This window comes from Callospermophilus lateralis, chromosome 4, assembly GCF_048772815.1.
Source record: "Callospermophilus lateralis isolate mCalLat2 chromosome 4, mCalLat2.hap1, whole genome shotgun sequence".
NCBI lineage: Eukaryota > Metazoa > Chordata > Mammalia > Rodentia > Sciuridae > Callospermophilus > Callospermophilus lateralis.
In genome coordinates this window covers 94,142,075-94,156,141 of record NC_135308.1, presented here as the reverse complement: position 1 = coordinate 94,156,141, position 14,067 = coordinate 94,142,075, and the positions used below count along the sequence as shown (strand labels likewise).

The window sequence follows — 14,067 nt, the reverse complement described above, 5'->3', positions numbered from 1 at the left end:
GAAGAATAATTACTAGACATACGTACTTTTAGATTATTTACTATTCTCTGAAGAGAACACATATCAGTTTATTAAAGCACATACACACACACACACACACACACATCTTTTTTTTTAAAGACAGGGTTTGCTAAATGGCCCAGGCTGGCCTCCAGAACTCAGCCTCTGCAGTACCTGAGATTACAGGAGTGCACCCCTGCACTCAGTTCTTGTCTATTCTTTTTTTTCCTTGGTACAAGGGATTGAACCCATGCTAAGCCTGTACTCTACTACTGGGTTACAACCCCAGATCCTTTACATATTCCTAAGCCTGATGATGATGATGGTGATGATGATGATGACGACGACGACAATGACGACACGTCTGCTATGTACCAGGTACTGATGTGACATATATTAAGTGATTCCATCGCCTCAAAAGTCTTGTGAGGTAGAAACTCTTATCCTCATTCATCAGAAGAGGAAACTGAAGAACAGAGAGGTTAAGAACTTGTCAAAGTTCCATGGCAAGGAAATGACAGAGCAGAAATTCAAACTAAGTTGTTTTGCAACAGCGATTTTATTTTGTCCACAACCTATAAGGCCTCTCATATATGAGCACTGTGTGTGCATATGTACAAGTTTTTTCCCAATAACATAGGCCATGTATAGTGATTATCTTTTCCTTAATCATAAAATATGTCCATGATTGAGTTAGGGAATTGTGTGACTGCAAAAAGAAGAAAATAACCTACAATACCATTAATATTTTGATTCTAATTAAACACGTTTTGTCTGTGTAGTTTGGGACCCTCTTACTCTAGTTTTTTGCTTAAGATGTGCCAGTCAGAGTGAGTCTGGAAATTTGCTGCTCCCTCAGAGTAAAGACAGATACATCTCACCACCACCTCTACCCTCATCAGCTTTTACACATACCTGCTGCAGCATTTCTTCTGTGGCATTCAGTTTCTCTCTGTGCTCTTCAAGACAAAACTCCAAATCTCGAATCTTCTCTCCCTGAGCCTCCACCTGGTCTGTTAACACACTGACCTATATTTAGAGTAAAATACTGCAATGAGTGAGAAAGAATTTAGGTTCCAGTAGGTGTGATGGTACACACTTACAATCCCAGTACAAGTTGAAGGTCAGCCTGGAAAACCTAGCCAGATCCTGTCTTAAAATTAAAAAAAAAAAAAAGGTATGGGATGTAGCTCAATGGTAGAATGCTTGCTTAATATGTTTGAGGCCCTAGGTTTGTTCCTAGGACCACACCCCCTGTCCCCCAAAAAAAGGAAGGAAAGAAAAAAGAAAAACAAAATTTGGATTCTATTGGCATACTTTATTTCTCTAAGTGAACACAAATTAGAATAATCTCACTACTCATGGTGGTAAAGAAAAACAATCTGAGGGGCTGGGGTTGTGGCTCAGCGGTAGAGCGCTTGCCTAGCTTGTGAGATGTCCTGGGTTTGATCCTCAGCACTATACAAAAATAAATAAATAAAGGTATTGTGTCCAACTACAACTAAAAAATAAATATTAAAAAAAAGAAAAAGAAAAGCAAGACAATCTGAGAAGACTACAGAGGTCTTTTACAGTACTATTTACATGTTGCTTCTGGATCTAAGAATTCCTGTTCAGTTTATGAGAAAATTAGTGCTGACTGGGGATGTGCAATGCTTAATAGATTTCAATCATTGATGAAAAAATCTATGAACACAAATTCTGTTTGGGGGGGATGTAGGAGATAGTATTAGAATGGAAGAGAGGAAATGAAGTTAATATTTGAAGCAGATATTGTCAAGGAGTATTCAAATATGATGCTTGAAGAATAAGGAAAAGAACCCAGGGAATTTAAATTCCACAATATCTTTTAAGATCACACTGACTGCAAATGTATTCAAAGCCAAGATGCAGGGCTAGGGGTGTAGCTCAATGCTAGAGTATGTGCTTAGCATGCATAAAGCCCTGATTCAAGTCCAAGTATTAAAAAACAAACAAACAAACAAAAAACACCCAGGGTACAATGAAACATATTCAAAGATCCACAAGAAACTGTAGGCTTACTCCTTCATCCTTAGTACTTATTGAGATCTACATGTTTTTCCTCACTGATCATCAGCCTAATAAATATAATAATATAATAAATATTCATTTAGTCAAAATACCAAAGTAAAAATTACTTGTTCAAACACTATGAGGAAGTAAGTAAATTTAGTCTACAAGCAGGATTCCACTCACTGTTGTGTTCTGTTCTGTTTGACCCATGGTATCATTTTATAAATAGAAAAATTATACATATATTCATATTCAGAAATTATAACATTGATATTTTTATACTACAGTTATATATTTGAATTTCTGTTACATATTAAAACATCAGATCAAATGATGGATGATATTAGAAAGTCAGATCAGATGATAGTGAGCTTGTATTCAGACTGGCCCTGAAGGGCTAAGGCTAAGAACTGCTCCCTCTAGGCTGGATACACACTCCACCACCATCCTCACTACTTCCTAGTGTGTACAGATGGTCTACTGCACTTTTATTTAGCAACCTTGTTGTTGTACGTATCTGAATTGACCATCTCAATTTAAAATCATCTTGTAAGTACAGGCTTCCCTTGGTATCTGTGTGGAATTTGTTCCAGCATCCCTTCAAATACCAAATCTGTAGAAGCTCAAGTCCATATAGAAAACAGCATGGTATTAAATATGGTCTACGAACATCCTCCCATATGCTTTAAATCACCTCTAATTACCTAACACGATGTAAATGTTATGTAAATAGTTGTCATATATATTGTTTAGGAAATAATGACAGGAAAAAAAAACGTCTGTACATGTTTAGAACAGCTTCAATTTTTCCAAATATTTTTGATCCAAAGTTTGGAGGGCCAACTGTACATCATGAGAAAAGTGACATTTAAAATTACTTGCCTGAAGAACAAGGGATTCTTTATCATTTTCTAAGCGAGCTAGCCTTTCTTGATATATATCTCCATTCCCAGGTAAGTGTCCGTTTGTCTGAAAAAGGAAATAATAATGTTAAGACTGACTCTCTTTTTAGATTGATGTTGTGAGTAAACAAAAATTGTATATTTTAGTCCAAGGAAGTGGAATTACATTTAGCATAGCTGTCACTGCCATTAATGGAATATATGAGAATTCATTTACTTATATACTTAAGAAAGGTACATTGGACATTTGGATATGACTTTACCAACCTAAACAACTTCTTAACAATCAGAAAATAATGACTCTCAGGAACAGCATTACTTACACTCTTCAGTGACAACCGACACACTCTCAGAATCATACAAGGTCTTGAGAGTGTATGTGGGGGTCTGATATCACTGTTTTCCCTGAACCCTCAGTATCACTAATTCTGGGTGTAGAGAGAGGTTCAGACCTTTGACACTCTTCTATTCCCACGATATCCATCCCCAGGCTCCACATCCAGGACAGCAGATGCCTGCCTTTAAGTAGGAGAGAATAGGGGCAACTTAAACCATGGGCTTCTTCCTGTTCCCTAAGGTCTACTAATCTCAGGACAAATGTTCTCTACTTCTTTGAAGCCTTGAGTCCTGGAAGCCTTTCCTTCTTCTACTAAAAGCTTAACCATTCAGTGAACACTCATAGCACTGACTCTGCTTATCAGTGTCTTACCACTTTCTCTCTTCACCTCTTTAACTTCTTGTGAGATTGTTTGTTCATGTAATGTCATGTTCAGCTCCTGGGAAAAGCCCCTAAACTGGTATTCTCTTATAACTTCCATAGCATCTGGCTTAGTGCTCTGCACATATTGACACTCAAATTTTTCTTTTCTCTCCTGCCTCCTTTTTTTTTTTAAAAAAAAAAAAAAGTCAGATTTGGGTATATTTATACCACATGCAGGGTACAAATGCCAAAAGAAGTATAGATTAAGAAGGAAGTATAGATTCCTTTTCTCAACTATCTCACTGGCAAGTGACTTGAAAAAACTCACAAAGAGTAGAAGTGTAAAAATACCACTTTAACATACAACATGTGATTTGTGTCTTGTAATCTCATTTAACTAGTTCACAATCATCTAATACGCAATCCTCACAGAATTTCTAGATTCTTTATTCAAATACAACAGAAATAAAAGCTAGCTGGAGTCCAGAATGGATAGATGGGGCCATCCAGAGTTCAGCTGAAAAAGCAAGTAACACCTTTAGAACCATAGGAAAAATACAAACTGTATATCAGATGTTACATCTGATATGACGTCTATTATTTTTCTAATTAACTGGTGCCATTGTTCTACCTTTCCAATTAATGCAGTTTCCAGTATTATTTCTGGGAATAACAAAAGTCATTTGTTGGGAAGGATAAACCAAACAAAAATGAGGCTTCAACAACAACAAAAACCCCAAATTTCAGGATGTTTTTTCTACAAACTTAGGCATGCTGGATCATATTTCCTAAGAGGCCAAAGAAAAATCAGAAGCTAATTTAGTAAGTGTGCAATGTACATTTAGGGTAGATAAAAAAATTAAGATCAGCTATTTGACCACATACCTATACAATTAACACTACATAACTCTGTTCATGTTGTTAACTCAAGTGCCCAGAATTAAATTACAAGAGTCTGAAGGAGTGGTCTGAATGACTTCTATCCCTGTGGACTGCTGCAAATGAAATTCACATAACTTCTTAAGGACAGTTTTTTGGAAAACAGCCAGGAGGCATAATGCATGTTCTCAATTCAAAAAGTGCTGAGACAGGCCCAGTATAACTTTAAATCCCTCATTTTGATTACGAATACTAACAGGCATCTGGTTTTAAAATGCCACACAAGCAACTTTTTATAAACAAACTTCTCATCAGGAAGAAAAAAAAATGCTTTCTGTTCATTGAAAACAAGAACTAAAACTTTTCTTCTTCCTTTTTTTAAGTGATGAGATTTTGCCATGTTGCCCAGGCTTAAGTGACCCTCCTGTGTCAGTATCCCAAGTAACTAAGGCCAAGTAGCTGGGTAGTACATACCAGGACACTCCACCAAAGTATATTCTTATTCTTTAGTGTGCTGGGGGTTGAACTCAGGGCCTCATGCATGTATGCATGCACTCTACCAGTGAGCTATCCCCCTAACTCCTTTTTTTTCTGATTGGAAGAAATGTAGCCAGATTAGCAGAGTTTCCTTTCAAACTATTAAGTATGACAGAGAAATGGATGTTCCAAAATCAGTTCATCAAAATAAAACAAATGATGGAAAATGATTCAAAATGAGCAAAATTATGTTTCTCAATATACTCACACTTATAAACACTTGTTGTACTCAAGATTAATTTAAAATTTTTAAAACATTTTTTAAAGCAAAATTTAAGAGTCACTATTGGAATAGTTACATACTTGTGTTAACTTATTCATGTAGGAAAAGATCTGTTCTACCTACGAATACCTCTGCCATAAGACTGTGTTGGAGGTATATCTGTTAGGTTCATACCTTGTCACCTCCATGCTTCCTTCAACTCCTGTGCTCCACTATCAGATCACTCAAAACCTTCCCAAATATGGCATGCTTTTTCACATACTAATTCCTTCTGCATGAAATGTCTTTCTTTTCTTTTCCTATTTTTTTCTGAGGCTTTAGGGTCCATTTCCACTGGGAGGTGGTAAGTGAGGTCTTCATTGAAATAATGGTTCACTTCTGTGCAAGTTACAGCATCAAATGCACCTTCATTACAGCAGGCATCACATGAAATGGACAAAGTTTACACTTGGCTATGGATGTGTCCCTTTCTCAGCAGATTCTACATTCTTTATGAGTGGATTCATCTTGTACCTAACACCATAGGTATTAACTAAATAATTGCTGACTGAAGGAACAATGATATGTGTTTGACAAACACTGGTTGAATGTAAGATGAATGCATGTTCATTTTTAATCTGGCCTTCTTGCTTCTTGGTAAGACTTTTATTCACGTGTCCCTCCAACCATGTATTACTCCATGGCTAGCCTCTGGATGAGCTCCTTTCTCCTTGTGCCTGTGATCCTTCACCACTATGCTTAGGAGGTTGTCTTGGAGCCTTTTGGATGGACAAGTTGGCACCTTTCTTACACAGTTTTTTAGTACACAATTCACTACATTTACTTCTCCTTCTTTCCTTTCTTCTAGCCAGTGTCCGGGGAACTAAAAGCTCAACATTCCCCTTTTATTTGGAACCCTGATTTCCTGTTTCCTTTAGACCATCCTCTATACTTAAGCATTGTGCAACCCCTATTGACCTACATCCATTTGAAAGTTTAAGTCAAACTGGAATCAATGAGGATTTCAAAGTACAACATCCAAATAATGGTGTATATGGAGGATCAAGTGGAAATCCAGCTCTGAAACAGCATGAGACTTTAGGAAATGTATGGTGTTCATCAGATTATCCTGGCATGGGGGAAAGAAAAACATCTAAAAAGCTATAATCTTCATAGAATTATTGAATTGAGAATTAGCCAGTAATCTCACCTGGGAATGTGAATTTTCTGAACACACATGGCAAGTGCTATACATAACATTAGAGTACCACCTACCTTACTCTTCACCATCTAAGTGAAATCTTTCTTATAAATTTTCTTTGAATTATTAAGTATTAAAAATGCAAAATCAAATATGTAATAACTTTTAGTATTTTCCCTTTGTACTTGTTTAAAACTTTATTAGAAAATTTCAAATACATGTAAAATTAGACTATCTTAAAACCCCATGCACACACAGCTTAATTTCCATAGTTATTCATTCATGTAAGTGGGAGCCTTTGCCTGTTATTTCCACTTACAGTATTGTTTTCCCTTGATTTTCTGGGTTCTATTGGTTTGCATTAGATTACAGTTTTCTTCCTTGTTTTCCCATCTTCATTTTGCTTTTTTTCTTTCTTCCTGGGCTCTATTCTCTTATCTAAATCCAAAATCAACATACAAGGCAGTGATTTGCCACAATGGTAGTTATTTAGAAAACAGCAACATAATTTGAATGCAATAGACCCAAATCAGGGTGCTATCTAAATGAAAATGGGGGGAAAAACCCCAGTCCTTTTATAAGGACACTAAATGTGAATAAATAGTTAGACTAGTATTACTACATATACATAAATACATATATCCTACCCAGTGTCCTGATTGTTAAAAGCAGTTTTAAAAACTGTTTCACAGTCTTGACACACAATTTTATTTTTAAAAGTTCAGCATTGAGGGGGGAAACATAAGGCTCAATCCATTAAGTCTCCTTTAATTAAATGTTATCTCTAGTCACTAAAAGACATGTCTACTACTAGAGTGTTTCTTGTCCTCATCAGTATTATAACTCTACTACTGTGATTAAACATTTATTGCATATCTGCTTTCTGTTAGACATTGTTCAAGGAGACTGAGACTTGAATCCTTCAGCCATCAATACTGAAATCATATTTCACTTGAGTCCAACAGAATAAAGCATCTCACACAGTTTGTGTCCAAGAAAGAAAGAGCACAATACCAACAATATTAGAAATCAGTCTTCAGGCAGAGACAGCAATCTGTTCCATGTCCTCTCACCAGATGTGATGGAATGAGGGTATGTGAGTGGCAAAGCTTCCTCCTTATGCTGTACATAGGTAATACTCTCAGGGCCACTCTGGCTGCCATTCAATCATCCCTTCCGATTTGCCAGTGCCTATAGTGCACTACTACACCTCTAACTCTAGGTCAGTCCTGCAAACAGCTCGCTTGTTTTTTCCCCTCCTAAGTTTCTATTGTAACTCAAAAGATTAAATAAGATCCTCAAACAATAGGAACAATCTCTTTAGAAGGCCTTTGTTTATCCCCCAAATCTCATCATTATTTCTACTCAAGAAGAAAAAAAGGAGGGAAATACCTCACATATACTTCATCACACCCACAAAGCCCAACCAAACCCTTGAGCTATAAAAAACATCAGTTTATTAAGTGCTGTTAGAACATGCTTCAGAGACAGAACCTTAGGACAAGCTTAAATGTACCCTGCACTTTTCAAGTACAGCTTCATATGTAGTCAAAAACAGACAATGGATTTTACTTTTGTTTGTTTTTCTGACTTTTATTTTCTCAGTGTTTACTTTCAATAGACAGAGAGTATAAACCAGAGTAAAAACCAGTGCTCTGGAGTGAGAAAACCAGCTGGCCAGTCTCCAAAATTTACTATTGAAAAAGTTAAACTGCATCCAAAATTCTGCCTCAAAAAGCAGATGCCACGTGCTGTCATCTGCCAGTCATGACAGAAATATCTTGAGAGGCTTCTCTTACAGCATTTAGGTGTTCTGTTACCAAAATATCAATTGCCAATACACAGAGGCTGCTTGGTTTTACAGTTAATGCATACAAAGCATCCTGGCATGTGTGTAGCCATGGCTGTTGCAGGGTGAGCAAGTTGGACAGATTTCCTAGTGTCTCCTAAAAGGCTCTTATAGATACCTTGCTTGAGTGAGAAAGACAAGCTCTGGTCCTTATATTATTTGTGTTCAGACCATGATTCCTGAAGCTTCTGCAATTGGGAAAAGGGTACATGTTGAGAGTACATTATCCTGGTCAGAGGTATATTCCAAAGTTCTGAGTTGATAAAGAAATGAAGGTCCCCGAGTCCCTAGAAGACAAGCGCCAGCTCCTAAAAAATCCTGGTGTAGTAGCACAGTCAGTCATTCATTCACCCATCTCATTCATTTATTTGATATTTGTTGAAAGCCAACTATGCGACAGGATGCATATCCAGCAAAAAGCACCTCTCAACTTTGGGAAGGATAATACAAAGCAAGAAAAAATGTTGTCCCTATTGTCCTTCTCACTTACTGTTTCTTTACTCACTTACATACTTACATACAGTAACAGAGAAAGCTCCTTCCATTCAATCCTAACAAATACCAGCAGTCTGGGATACCATTAAAAGTACACCTCTCATCTCTTACTCTGCCCTGGCCTCTCAACTGAGAATTCTGCTGACTTGGTCAATTTGTTTTCCTATGCTAAACCTCAGAGGCAAACTGCTACAATTTTAGCTAAGATGTCTCCCTGAGATACTGCATAACTCAGATGACTGTGATCCTTTATAGGACACAAGCTTAAGATGTATCTTGTTTGCCAAGGCTTGAAAAAATATCTTCCAGAGGCACACATGAAGAGAGAGTCTGGTCAGAGAGCAGCAGGGGTGGGAGAAGGGTGGGATGGAATGAACTGTGCAGCAAGGAGTCAGGGACCCAGGGAATATTGCCAGCAGCCCTGGGGAGAACACCCATGGTTGAACTCTTTAACGCGTATTCGTACTTTTACAGAAACTTTTTTTTTTTTGGGGGGGGGGGGGTTCTTAATGGGTCCCTTTATTTAACTTACATGTTACACTTATTGATAAATTTTGGCTTGTTTCTACATTTTTTTCCCATACTGGAAATTGAACTCAGGGGGCACTCTACCACTGAGCTATATCCCCAACCCTTTTTATTGTTTTTGCTTTGAAATAGGGTCTCACTAAGTCACCCAGGTTGGTCTTGAACTTGTTGATCTGCCTGCCTCAGCCTCCCAAGTCCCTGGATTACCAATGTGAGCCACTGTGACTCATGGTGTTTTTTTTTTTTTTCATTTATGAACTTTAATAGATCATACATAGATGGGATATAATTTCTCATTTTTCTGAGTGTATATGTTTGCAGAATCATATTGGTCATGCAGTCACATATATACATACAGTAATAATGTCTATTTCATTTTACTATTTTTCCTATCCCCACATCCCCTCCTTTTTTCTCCCATCACTTCCCTCTAGCTAATCTAAGATAACGCTATTCTTCTCTAGTACCCCCACCTGATTGTGAATTAGCATCCTTATATTAGAAAAAAAAAATTGGCCTCTGGTTTTGTGGGATTGGCTTATTTTGTTTAGCATGATATTCTCCAATTCCAACCATTTACTGACAAATGCCATGATTTCACTATTCTTTAAAGCTGAGTAATATTCCATTGAGTACATATACCACATTTTCTTTATCCATTCATCTATTGAGGAACACCAAGGTTGATCCCGTAGTATAGCTATTGTGAATTCAGCTGCTATAAACATTGATGAGGCTGTATCACTATAGTATGTTGATTTTAAGTCCTTTGGGTATAAACCAAGGAGTGGGATAGCTGGGTTAAATGGTGATTCCATTTCTAGTTTTCTAAGGAATCTCCATAGTGCTTACCATAGTGGTTGCACCAATTTGCAGTTCCACCAGCAATATTTGAGTGTACCTTTTCCACCACATCTTTGCCAACATTTATTGTTGCCTATATTCTTGATGATTGCCATTCTTTACAGAAACTTTTAAAAATGCATATTTGGAATTAATATTATCTACTTTAAAAAAGTATACAAATAAGTAATATATTATGATAACTGAACAGATTTATCACCATAAGCGTTTTCATTCCTTTTGTTTAAAATTATATTTTTAGAACTTCTGCTGACTTGAGATTGTCTCAAAATTAAAACTGGCACATAATCAGATGCATTTGGGGTTTCATTGTCTGACCCCCTTGCTGATAAGGATCAGGTCATAGTCCTCAGTTTCATTGACTGGAAGAAAATATTGCAAGAACTTTCCAGGGTAACTCATCTAATTAGATCAAAAGTAAATGAGGGCTGGGATTGTGGCTCAGTGGTCCAGCGCTCGCCTAGCACGTGCAAGGTCCTGGGTTTGATCCTCAGCCCCACATAAAAATAAGTAAATAAAGATATTGTGTTCAACTACAACTAAAAATTTTTTTTAAATAAATAAAGTAAATGAAGCATCTTTGGTTTTTGCCTCTTCTTTTATTCTTTCCTTCTCTTTGTACTTGAGAAAGCACACTTAATTTGAAAGGTTTAGGACCAAGTTAAGGGAATAGATAAAAGTAAATTAGATAGGTATAAATAAATGTAACAACAACAACAATAATAAACCCTTATCTCTCTAAATCCACATTCACTTCTTGTTGCCAGTTTTAGGATGATAACTGAATCTTTGTGAGTTCAGTGAGGTATTTGTCATTTTGTGGATTCAAAATGTTAAATAATAAGAGAAAGCAACCCAAAATACAAACCAACAAATCAGTACTCATCCAAGGAATAAACAAATGACTTTAGTTCATTTGAATATACATACTATTCTATCATTCACAGAGCATCACTCATTATGCACATAATGATTGAGCATTTAATGAACGCCCGGATGTCATTCTAGACATCAGAAATACAATGGTTTATTTTATTTTTATTTTTTTGTGGCTTAAAGGAAAAATTCTGTAATTCATGATGCTTACATTGTGGTTGGAAAGACAGAAATAAATTATATAAATATGATAAATACATAGTACATAAGAAAGTGGTGAATGCTAACCAAAAAGACTAAGCAGGGAGAAAGAATGAATGTGAATATTTTAGATAAGATGAAAAGAGCCCCACTGAGAGTACAACTTCTGAGTAAATACCAGGAGATTGTAGGGGTGCTTGCTAGCCACCTGAAGAAAACTTTCCAGGGAGAGTGAGCAGCTGTGAATAAGCCCTGAGGCTAGTACTTGCCACGTCTGAACATCAGTGATACCACAACTGCAGTTTCTCAAAAAGGAGTGAGTGACGGACCTAACATATTCAGATATCTTCGTTATCATCATTATCATCATCATCACTTTTCATCATTCTCAGAAAAATTTTAACAGAAAGATTAAGCACCACCACTGAAGGATGGATCATACAATATGCACTCAGATATAGAGAGGTAAATTGGGTGTCAATGAAAGAACATTCAATGCAGGATGGACTGGGAGTACCAGCATTTGCTACACATTACATAAAAATATTTTAGCTATAGTGTGTGTTATTAAGCCTTCCGGAGCAAGCAGCTTTTACTTTTACCACAGAACCAGAAACAGATCTTGATCCTTCCACACAAATTGTCATTAGTTTTTATATAAACAAAATTAATTCATAAACTATTCATACATCTTACTAAAAATTAAGTATCCTTTAAATATTTGAAAATATCACCTCTCCTATCTTTGAATCTGTTTTGTGACATTCTTTAGATTTTACGTATCCAACACATATCTTTTAAAAGGCGGGGGGTGGTGGGGGCAGTGCTGGGGGTTGTGGCTCAGTGGTAGAGCGTTTGCCTAGCATACATGAGGCACTGGGTTCAATCCTCAGCACCACATAAAAATAGAGATATTGTTGCCCACCTAAAACTAAAAAAATAAATATTTTAAAAGGGTGGTGGTATTTACCATTGTGTCTAAAGGAAGGGCAGCTCTACCACATCATCAATTTTTGAGAAGACCTTAAAAGAAGGCTTGTTGTTCTAAAGCCCAAATCCAGAACTGGAATTGAAATGAAATGATTGGCACTAAGTACTAGATGGCACTTCACATCAAATGCCACTACTAAACTTCTATTGCTTTTTTTTTAAATTTAAAGAGAGAGAGAGAGAGAGAGAGAATTTTTAATATATATATATATATATATATATATATATATATATATATATATATATATATATATATATATATTTTTTTTTTTTTTTAGTTTTTTCAGCGGACACAACATCTTTGTATGTGGTGCTGAGGATTGAACCCGGGCCGCACACATGCCAGGCGAGCGCACTACCACTTGAGCCACATCCCCAGCCCCTTCTATTGCTTTTGAAATGTCTTACTCATTACACTTTCTATGGCTGAGCTATAACCCTAGCCCCTCATTACACTTTCCATAGAGAATTGTTATTGAATCATTTGTAGTGAACTTGCCCTTATCACTGAGACAGCATCTATTATTATATTTACAAGACCATTTGTTTTAAGCCATAACTAGTTATTCAGACACAATTAAAAGCCAGTACTTATGAGCAAATTAGTGACAGGTTGGCACTCATAGACGGAAATGCCACTTTTTAAAAAAGTTATTCTTAAAAGGAATTGGAATCTCTTAAGGGATAAAAGAGAAACTAACATGTTACCCTGTAATTTTTTTCTAGTTCTAATTAGGTATTTTACGCTTTAAATTTTGGAATAAACAATCAAGATTCACAGCACAAATACACTGCACATGGACACTTACCATTTGACTCTGAAGCCACTCAATAAGCGTTTCTGCTGTAGAATCGGGAATCTGGCATCTCAAGCCCTCCTTCTCATCTGTTTCCATCATCTCTAACAATCCACGAAGATCTTCTACAAGGTGTAGAGCTCGCAAACTTCCCATGAATGGAGAGGTGGGAGACTGGCAATCGAAGATCCCATTGGAATATTCCAGGGCCTTAGAACCTAGATTAAAAAAAAAAAAAAAAAAAATCAGACAGAAAGCAAGAGAATTTATGATAGATAAAACATCATAGCTGAAGGGGGTAAACCACCTAATTAATCAAAACAAGAAACAGGGTAAGACAATTTTATCATGTAAATCTTCCCAAGTCACAGATATGGAAAAATAAAACCATCTAATTGATGATACTTATCAATGGTGCAATATCTAACAAGGAGGCCAACTGTGTGGTATAAACAGAAAAAGAACATGGTAGTCCTTGATGTAAGGTGTGCTGCGCCCAGAAAGTGACAGATAAGAAGGTGGCACAGCACTTTTGGTAGAGTAATGCATTTTAGAAAACAAAAATTTTAGAGAATTTATAGTCTTCAAATTCCCTGAAAAGGAGTTATGCATGGAGGCAGAAATTTGATAGCACAATTCCAAAGACAAGAAGTCCAACTCCCAGTTAACTTGCCAGAATTTAATCTTTGAAGTTCAATGAATTACATGTGTACATTTGTATATGTAAGTGTGAGCTAATTGTATAAACATTTCCCCATATTATTTTTTGGCAGCCTAGCATCAACTTCTCATTAGCATCAACTTTAAAAAATAGTTTTTACTATCTTTAATATAGCTTAGTGGTAGAATGCTTGCCTAGCATGTACAAAACCATGGGTTTGATCCCCACTACTCTCTCCCCACTGGGGGAAAAAAATTATGGACATTTTGTTTTCCTGTTACTTACAAGAGAAAACATTACACTGCTTAAATTCATACAACTGACCCAAAGCCCGTTCTGAAAACATGCATA

At 36.5% G+C, this 14,067-nt stretch overlaps 1 protein-coding gene across 25 annotated transcripts in view; it reads right to left on the bottom strand.

Annotated features, from left to right (window-relative positions):
• Positions 1-14,067, bottom strand: part of Ppfibp1 (PPFIB scaffold protein 1) — a 288,979-nt gene that overhangs the window by 58,192 nt on the left and 216,720 nt on the right. For all 25 annotated transcript variants that reach the window (XM_077109302.1, XM_077109298.1, XM_077109309.1 and 22 more), the window contains 3 exons: positions 13,068-13,273; positions 2,917-3,003; positions 916-1,029 (listed from right to left, as the gene is read on the bottom strand). In XM_077109302.1, coding sequence (XP_076965417.1) covers positions 916-1,029; positions 2,917-3,003; positions 13,068-13,273 — 407 coding nt within the window. The remainder of the gene's footprint in view (positions 1-915; positions 1,030-2,916; positions 3,004-13,067; positions 13,274-14,067) is intronic.